General features: G+C 43.7%; 1 protein-coding gene across 1 annotated transcript; it reads right to left on the bottom strand.

The window, feature by feature from the left end:
* On the bottom strand, positions 1–5,048 carry LOC143435721 (lysozyme C-like). The gene is made up of 4 exons (XM_076919187.1): positions 4,904–5,048; positions 3,816–3,980; positions 1,604–1,682; positions 1–665 (listed from the first exon to the last, which is right to left on the bottom strand). Exons 1-4 carry the CDS (start codon positions 5,046–5,048, stop codon positions 599–601), a joined length of 456 nt encoding a protein of 151 aa, XP_076775302.1. The 3' UTR covers positions 1–598.
* Between the last annotated feature and the right edge of the window lie 4,469 nt (positions 5,049–9,517).

The following is a 9,517-nucleotide window of genomic DNA, read 5'->3' on the forward strand; positions in this document are numbered from 1 at the left end:
ATGTCAGCCATTTGGAAGTCACCTTTGCAATCTGTGTCTTACCCAACACAACTTTAAAGTTTTTGAAGAAGTTTGAACAGACGAAGGGATCAGATACCACCATAGCTGGGACTTTGCCTAAGTTGATTGTGTGTGTGTGTGTGTGTGTGTGTGTTTGGGGAATAGTTTCATTATTCACGATTAAGCCTGAGTTCCTTTGTTGAAGGAGAATAAAATGTTAGAGAAGCATTTGAGAATCAAGGACCTCTCCTACTTCAGTTTCATTCACAAGCTGAAAAAAATCTAGGCTTAACATCAAATGATAATCACACCAGTTAGCTCGATGGTGGTGGTAGCGGGTGGTGGCACACACCTTTAAGACAGGCACTCAGGAGGCAGAGGCAGGCAGATCTCTGAGTTTGAGGCCAGCCTGAGCTACAGAGTGAGTTCAAGGACAACCAGGGCTACACAGAGAAACCAGTTAACCGGAGGCATCTCAGGATCATTTGTTCCAGCTCTTGTTCCTGGGCACTTTGTCTGAAGGGGAACGGCAGCAGGGTGACCGTAACTGTTTACCATGCTCTGAAAAAGAACCCGAATGATCTGAACAAGGAAACAGTTACAGTTTGCAGCCCTGGATGTACTGAGCCAGGTTTCTCTTTGGACAGTTTTTTCTCCACTTTGCCCTGGAAAGAAAAGGAAATAGGAAATGTTTCAAACCGATCTTCCTTATGACATGCGCAGTTCAGAACTCTCCAGAGCCAAAGTAATATATAAACAATCCAACACAAGTTACAAGTACATCCAGAAAGCAGTAACTCAGTGTGTGCTCCTCCAGACACCCTTAGTAGAGCGCAGAACAGGAAACAGTGTTGAGTCCTGCATTACATTTACTTATGGACAAGTAGTTTTAAGATATGGCAAAGAAATAGTAGAGTGTGGGAAATGTGTGTGTGTGTGTGTGTGTGTGTGTGTGTGTGTGTGTCTGTGTGGTTGTGCATGCCCACCATGTGTTCAGAGGACAGAGGAGAATGTCAGGTTTTTTTGAGGCAGGGTCTCTTCCTGGGCCTGGAGCTCACCCAGTTGGCTCCGCTGTCTGGCCAGCACCTTCCCGGGGACTGCAAGCACACACCTCCATGTCTAGCTGTTTTATATGGTGTTTGGGAAGCAATCTCAGGTTTTCACGCTTGTGAAGCCAACGTGTTTACTGAGTTATCTCCTCAGCCCTAGAACGTGGGAACTCTCAGAGTATTTTAAAATAACTCTAGGAATAGAAGTGTGAAATCCGAGTTTCTTACACAATGGAAGGAGTGTATTGTTTCACTGAAGCCAAGAACTGCCATTCTTTTGGTTGTAGATTGACACTGGCCTTCCAGTGTCTGCTCTTAGAAGGTGTCAGCGAAGAGGGGAGCTTAAAGCAGTTCGTCTCACCTACCCCTCCAAACCCTCTAGACAGGGTTTCTCTGTGTAGCCCTGTCTGTCCTGGAACTCACTCTGTAGACCAGGCTGGCCTCGAACTCACAGAGACCTGCGTACATCTGCCTCCAGAGTGCTAGGTTAAAGGCAGGTCCAACCCAGGCCCCGCCCCGCCCCGCCGTTTCCTCCTTTAATAATGAAAACATACCACGTAGTAATTCCTCGTGGATCCTTCACGATCTTCTTTACACAAGCTACGGCAGCCCTGATGTTATTCTGCAGCAAAGCTAGAGGAGAGGGGTGGGGAATGAAAGAGCCGGCACAGGAAATGCATTTTCAGTTTAGATTTAGTCCGCTTTGCTCACCGAGTAAGCACACCAAGACACTATCTCCAAAGTCCATAATCCTATGACTGTCGGAGGCATGCTTTTCTTTATACTGTCCCTTTTATCAGGACACTCTCTTTGTCACTTAATAAAGCCACTGGAAGTTTCGGAATTTCTAACTAATATGGAAGCGTCTGTTTGTACTTCACCCTAAAGGAAAACATCCTTATACCTTTCCACTCAGAATTTCTGCAATGAAAGTTTATCTTAGAGAGCTAACAGCGAGACGAGGCAGAGGTTAAGAGCATTTGTTGCTCTTGCAGAGGACGGGGATTCACTCCAAGCGCCCACATGGTGGCTCACAACGCACAGCCTTCTAGAGCTGCAGTTTCAGGGCGATCCGCAGCCCTCTTCTGACTTCCTTGGACACCAGGCACCCATGCAGTGCACACACATATGTGCAGAGAAAACATTTGTACATACAAAACAAATAAGTCTAAATTTAAAAAAGAAATAGTATGAAAAGTACTTGAATATATATGTATATATATGTATATATGTATATATATGCGTGAGACTGTCCACAGCAATTTATAAAAGGGAAAATTTGAAGTAACTTCAGCGCTTAACTCTAATAGTCCAGCCAGTAGACAACAGGGCAAACATACAGTAGAATTTTATTCACGCGTTAAAAATGATATTACAGGGGCTGGAGAGATGGCTCAGCGGTTAAGAGCACTGACTGCTCTTCCAGAGATCCTGAGTTCAATTCTCAGCAACCACATGGTGGCTCACAACCATCTATAATGGGATCTGGCGCCCTCTTCTGGTGTGTCTGAAGAGAGCAATGGTGAATACATAACATAAATAAATCTTTTTTTTTTTTTAAAGAAAGAAAAAGAAAAAAAAGAAACATCTTGTAACTGATACATTTTCTTACTTTTGTTAGAAACTTGATCCTTTAGTTGTAGATTATTATACAGTGCCACGTGTTTCAAACGCAAATTAACAAGATTTAAAAATGAATGTTCCTTTCCTGTAATTTTAACATTTAACCATTTAACGCTGTTTTATTTGAACATTTAAATATTTAATGCCGGGCGGTGGTGGCGCACGCCTTTAATCCCAGCACTTGGGAGGCAGAGACAGGCGGATTTCTGAGTTCGAGGCTAGCCTGGTCTACAAAGTGAGTTCCAGGACAGCCAGGACTACATAGAGAAACCCTGTCTCAAAAAAACCAAAAAACAAACAAACAAAAATATTTAATGATGTCAGTGCTGGCATGTATTTCGGGAGCTAACAGGTTCACGTTCTTTCTTTCTGATCTGCATCAGCTGCATCAGGGTTAATATCCCTGGACTTTGGTGGTTGTTTTTCTTAAAAAAAAAAAAAAAAAAAAAAAAAAAGTCAGTTTCTCAAATCTAAAAACCCATACTCTAATTTTCCAGGGGTGACAACCATTATCAAGTAGAGTGGGTTTGTTTGTTTGTTTTTTTTTTTGAATACAAACTAAAGAACTTAGAAATAAAATATGAAAATGTTTTGAATTCACTTTAAAACTGCACTAGGCAAAATACTAAGAATTATTTAAAATCTGTAGTCACATGGATGTTTATTTTATTAATATCTAATTTTCTGTGTTTTATGGGCATTCAACATAAAAGGACATGGAGTCAATTTATCCCTGAATTACCCCTAAGGGAATAGGAGGATTTCTTAATTAATTAATTAATTAGTTAAAGGCTAATGGGAGTAATTAGGCCATTTAAAATACATTTATAGATCATTCTAGAAACATTTGTATGTTAAAACACCATCTTTTTATGATACCAAGGGTTTGTTTATTTTTTTCCTTGACTGAGGACAGCACCAGGATTTCAAGGAAACAAGTCGAGGCCCCACATGAGTGTCACCAGGCCCTCAGTTCTTACTTGGGGGAACCTTTGGGGGACAATAATCACTACTTAGAGGTTTAGATGGTATGCTTCTAGGTCTGTGATGAACCCAACGTTATGCTGCCATTGGTATTGAATGTCTTTCTTGTAAATATTGCCAGAGAATCCGGTAATATCTTATAGTATCATCTTGTCTTACCTTTGCAGGATATTCGACAGTAATTCTTTGATCCTGGGGTCCTGCCGTCATTACACCAGTATCGGCTACTGATCTGAAATATCCCATAGCTGGTGCTTTGGTCTTCATTGTTGAATTTTGTAGCTTGTGTGTTATAGCCACTTTCTGTTTTGGCCAAACAGGTCCCTGAAAAGAAATTATCTTATTCGTAGGTAGTAAGATTAAATGAATTACACTGTTCATCCTTTAGGTAGCTGATGGTACTTTTATTAATAACTTGCTTTGTAAGTCTAGAGATATAGTAACATATCTTAATACATAGTGTCTTTTGCTAGGTTTTCAAGTGTGTGTGTGTGTGTGTGACAAATAGTGGCTAGTGGACAGCTTTGGAATCAACTCTCTCCTCCTACCATTACATGGGTTCTAGGGTTCAAACTCAGTACACCAGGCTTGTGTGGCAAGTGTGTTTATCAACTTAACCATTGAGCTGGCTTCTCTTTTGCTCAATGTGTTTCTCCAGCTAGTTTCCTGGGCTCCAGTTAACTTTCCACCTTGGCCTCTTTGAGTAGTTGGGATTACAGTCGAGGGCCTCCATTTGTGGGTCAAAGCCTTAGCTTTAAGGGCCCCTGGGGGAATGTTTTTGTAGTGTAAGTAATTTTTAAAGTAAAGCAAGGTATGGTGCTTCTGAAATCACTAAAACAGTGTCTCTTCCATTACTTTTACCCTTGGCACCCTCTTTTCTTTCTTTCTTTCTTTCTTTCTTTCTTTCTTTCTTTCTTTCTTTCTTTCTTTCTTTCTTTCTTTCTTTCTTTCTTTCTTTCTTTTGACAAGGTTTCTCTGTGTAAGCCTGGCTGTCCTGGAACTCACTCTGTAGACCAGGCTGGTCTTGAACTCAGAAATCCACCTGCCTCTGCCTCCCAAGTGCTGGGACTAAAGGCGTGCACCACCACTGCCCGGTGGCACCCCCCCACCCCCCAGGAACGAGGAATCGATCATTCCTCCCCGTGTATGCTCTGTAGCCTCCCCCCAGGAATGAAGAATTGATTATCCCGCCCCGCGCATGCTCTGTAGTGACACTTCTCAGACGGTATAAAGCAAAGGACACTCACACTCTGCCAGGCTGATTCCTTGGAAGCCAGCTAGTCCAAGTCTTTTTAGATTTCTGGCAATAGCACACTGGCTGTAGATCTTGCCCTGGACAGTGATGGAGAGCAGGAGGAGCCACAGAGCGAGGAGAGTTAGGAGAGCTTTCATGTTGCCTGGGAACCACCTCAGCAACTGCCCAGAGCAATCAGGCCCCAGTATTTAAGCATCTCTTAACCCCCTTCATCCTTTACTGGTTTGGGGACTTTACCTTTTGAGCTTCATGCAAAGCAGGAAGTCCTTATTGATCCACAGACTTCAAAAGCATTTTTTCCCAATGTTTAAACTGAGATATTCTGGTCTAGAGAGAACGATGAAACGATATTGTTCAAAGACTTGGCTCACAAAGAACCGGGAGCTAGCCCTGCTCCCAGAGCAAAAAGCTCATTCTGTTTCATCTTGAATGTCAGCGATAGAAAGAGAAACAAAGCGGTGATATTTCACTGCTTAAAAACGGTGGGACTGTAAATCAACGGTCTTTTAAAATGAAATTATTTTGTTTGCATTTGCCATTTTGCATTCATCTTTTCCGCTTAACATCTTACACAAACCTTCCTACACAATGAATCTCTAAGTATTTATCGTGCTATGACTTTGCTTTGTCAGCTTCCCTTTCTAGACTTTCTTAATTGTATTATACATTTTGAATTGCTGTAAATCAGCACTTTGGTTGTTATTGGTTTTTTTGTTTTGTTTTTGTTTTTCTGAGACAAGGTGTCACTGTGAAACTCTGGCTGGTCTGGAAACTGCTATGTAGACCAGGGTGTCCTTGAACTCTTCCACCTCCTGAATGCTGTTTTTAAAGACATGTGATACCAGGCCCAGCAAACAGGTGTTTTGTTTTTTAAGTTGCTTATTTTTTCATCTCCTAGCATAAGCAAAGGGACAGAAAATCAGTAGGCTCGTCATCATTCGATATAAGAAAAGGAGAGAGTAAAGCCCTGTATGCTTTCTGGTTCACATCAAGAGTAATAATAGTGTGAACCAGTGCTGTGGGTCAAGTTGGGGTTCTCTCTATTCATCTTTGTAGCTGGGCGAAGCCGAGACACATGAGAGTTGAGGGAGAGAGAGAGAGAGAGAGAGAGAGAGAGAGAGAAAGAGAGAGAAATAGAGAGAGGGGGGGAAAGAGAGAGAAACAAGGGAACAAGCCTGGTCCTGATGCAGAGATGGAAATAGTGTTGAACCTGGATCCCTTGTGTTCTCAACAGTGTGACTTCAGGAAGACCCTCAGCGTGCTCACCCCTCAGGGCAGTGTGAGGGAGGAAGATGTGAGAGCCTTCCACATCACAACCGAGGCTTCCATGGTAATTCAAGACACACCCAACAGTCAAGAAACCCAGGTACTATTGCCAGCCATTTTGGACCTGGACCCATAAAACAATAGCTTTAAGTATAAATAAAGCACACATGAACACCTTCCCAAATATCTTCTGCACAGAGTCTTGTCTCCCTCTCCCCAAGTGCGTTTCCATGTTAGAACATAAAAGGGTTGCAATGGGACTTTAAAAATTCAAGGGACCCAAACAAACATAGGCATCTGAGCATTGTCTTCAGAAGCCACCAACCTGGGGAGGTGTGCACATTCTTTAGCACGGCCAGAAACCCCCAAATAACCATGCCCAGGACTCGATGCAGAAGGAAGCTCTGGAGCCATGCAAAATACCAATTCTATAGTTAGTTCTGTTCTCCAACGGTGGGAGCTGCCCCCTGCTTGGCCCTAGAGAATCCCTGTTTGTGGGTTGGAGAGATGGCTCAGTGTTAAAGGCTAGGATCACAACCAAATAATATAAGAGAGTAGTTAGTGGTTTTGGCTCCAAGTCATTATCTGCATATCACAATCAACGCCACTTTTTTTTCCACTTATTTGAAAATAAGTACTGAGATGACTCTGGGGCATTCAAACTGACAGAAACCAGATAAAAGTCACTGGCTAATTGCCTTTGTGTCCTTCCTAACCCAGTGTGTAAGATCATATCATTGTTATCTGTACGGCTTTGTGCATTCGGTTGACAATTTTTTTTTAACCTCAAACATTTGAACAAGAATGAACTTGACCTTTTGGAATGGAATAAGTAAATATTTGCTTAGCGTCCAGAGCCAAGATGCTATCAACCACTCAGTGGGTCTACTTCAGAGACCAGGGGTGAATCTAATCTCAGAAGTTATTTCTCGTGGTGCAGGCGGTGACCCTATTCAATTATAATTTCTGCTTTATTTGAAATAGTGAGTAAATGACTTAAAAATAAAACAGCAAGCACACACAATTGAGAGCAGTGAGCTCACTCACCTTCTGTAGAATATGTGCCTTTTGTCTTTTTTAAAAGGATATTATAGGTCCCAGACAATTCTGTTGTGTTGCAATGGAAAATAAATGCACAAATGTGTTCATAATAATTTATCTAGTTTTTAGAGATAAAGGAATTAATAATGATGAGCACTGTGGGCTTTAGGCCAGGAAGTTGGGAGTTGACTGTGGATCTGTCCAATGTTTGACTGTAGCCCCACAGTGGAAACCAACTTTAAAGGCCAAAGTTTTGCTACAACTTACGTGAGTCTGTAGAATGTACTTGGAACCTTGTTAGAAGAAGTACACTGGGTGCAGTGCTCTAACCCTTCTAGTTCACCTAAAAATACTCAGGAAAAGCAATAACAATGAAATGCACACACACACACACACACACACACACACACACACACACACACGCACGCACGCACGCGCACACACACGCATGCGCACCCCCCCCCCCCCCACACAGATGTAACCCATAGAGGAAGAACAGCAATACCAGATGTGGGGAAACAAATCCCCAAGTGCCCACAGAGGGAGAAACCCTCTTGCCCTACAACCTGGAAAACACTAAGAGAATCTGGAGGCAGCCCATGGACAGCAGGACAGGTTAGAAGTCTGTCTGTGAAGTCATTTAAATGCCACCATCTTCTTTTCCAGGAGGGAGAAGAGGCTGCTGGCCCTTCTGAGCCCCAGAGGAAGAATGGGATAGTCACTCTTTGGAGAGAATGCAGAGGACACTCGAGGCACGAGGCACGAGGCACGAGGCACGAGGCACGAGGCACGAGGCACGAGGCACGAGGCACGAGGCACGAGGCACGAGGCACGAGGCACGAGGCACGAGGCACGAGGCACGGCTGAGGAGCTGGGATGTAGCTCGGTTGGCAGAGTACACGCTAGCACATGTAGGTCCCAGGCTGCTGTAGTGTGCCTTTCTTCTCCAAGTGGATAACGATCACCATCCTGGTGTAGTGAGTACACGTGGTAGCCTTGGCAATGGGCCGGGTAGAACAGTACAGAACAGCCAGGCAGCTATAATAGAACTGTCAATACTTCTTAGAAGGCAGAGGAAGGGAAAGGCCGGGAGGGAGCCTCATCATGGATTCCAGCCATCATTCCCTTCAGCTCTCACACAACTGCTAGTGATCTCAGCTGCTAGGTGATGCTTGAGTATAGTGTTGTAATAGGTTCTATTAGCAATTCTATTGCTAACCTGTTCTAATGCTAAGTGCTGGCCTCCAAGATATGGAGGCAGCTCCTAGCTTCTGGGAGGAGGAAGAGGAGGAGGAGAAGGAGGGGAAGAAGGGGGAGGGGCAGGATGAGGGAGAGGAGCAGGAGGAGGGAGAGAAAGAGAGGGAGGAGGGGAGGAGGGAGAGGAGGAAGAGAGGGAGGAGGGAGAGGAGGAGCAGGAGGAGGAAGAGCAGGAAGAGGAGGGGCAGGAGGAGGGAGAGAAAAAGAGGGAGGAGGGGAGAAGGGAGAGGAGGAAGAGAGGGAGGAGGGAGAGGAGGAAGAGGGGGAGGAGGGGTAGTGGGAGGAGGGGGAGGAGACAACATGGGGTAGAGAAGCAAGGAGAGCACCCTGGGATCTAGGCTAAGAAATCACAGCCCAGAGGACTGTTTAATTGGAGTTAAGAGCACACAAGATGGAACATAGAAATTAGTAAGTATAACTCGGAGTTATCAGTGGGAGGTAGATTCTAACAGCATGGAGGTTAGGCAGTTGCCCAGCTATTATGCTGTTTAAGGCATATTAAAATATAAAGTCAAACTTTATATTTAAAAATAAAAATAAAATAAAATAAAAATAAGTAGAAACGCCATGACAGGGCTTTATTAAAATAATTATACTACATCATGTATGTTTGCTGACAGGGGAAACTCCATGATGCAGTTTCCATGACGTGGTCCTTCACGATGGGGTGGGACTTTGCAGTGAGCAGCTGGGTGTTTTAGGTTATTCGTGATTCTGTAAGTGTTCTCTTATTTACGTTCTGTAAGTAAACTCAGTATTCTCATTGGTTCAGTGAGCTGAGTGTGGGTGAATTATTGCTTTGATCTATTGTCGGTGCCCTATATGGATGAGTAGACCTTTGTTCACATTCTCCCATGCAAAGTGAAAGAAACACCAGTACAGAGAGACAGGGCGGCTAAAATCAGGGTTATGGTGCCATAATCCAAACGGGGGATGGGGGGGGGGGAATAAAATAAAAACCTGTATTCTGAGCCCTGAGCCAGGACCCTTTCCAACCTGCCCCTTTAGAGCAACTTAACTGCTGCCCGACATAGTTACCTCT

The sequence above is a fragment of the Arvicanthis niloticus genome, chromosome 22 (genome assembly GCF_011762505.2).
Source record: "Arvicanthis niloticus isolate mArvNil1 chromosome 22, mArvNil1.pat.X, whole genome shotgun sequence".
Classification (NCBI taxonomy): Eukaryota; Metazoa; Chordata; class Mammalia; order Rodentia; family Muridae; genus Arvicanthis; species Arvicanthis niloticus.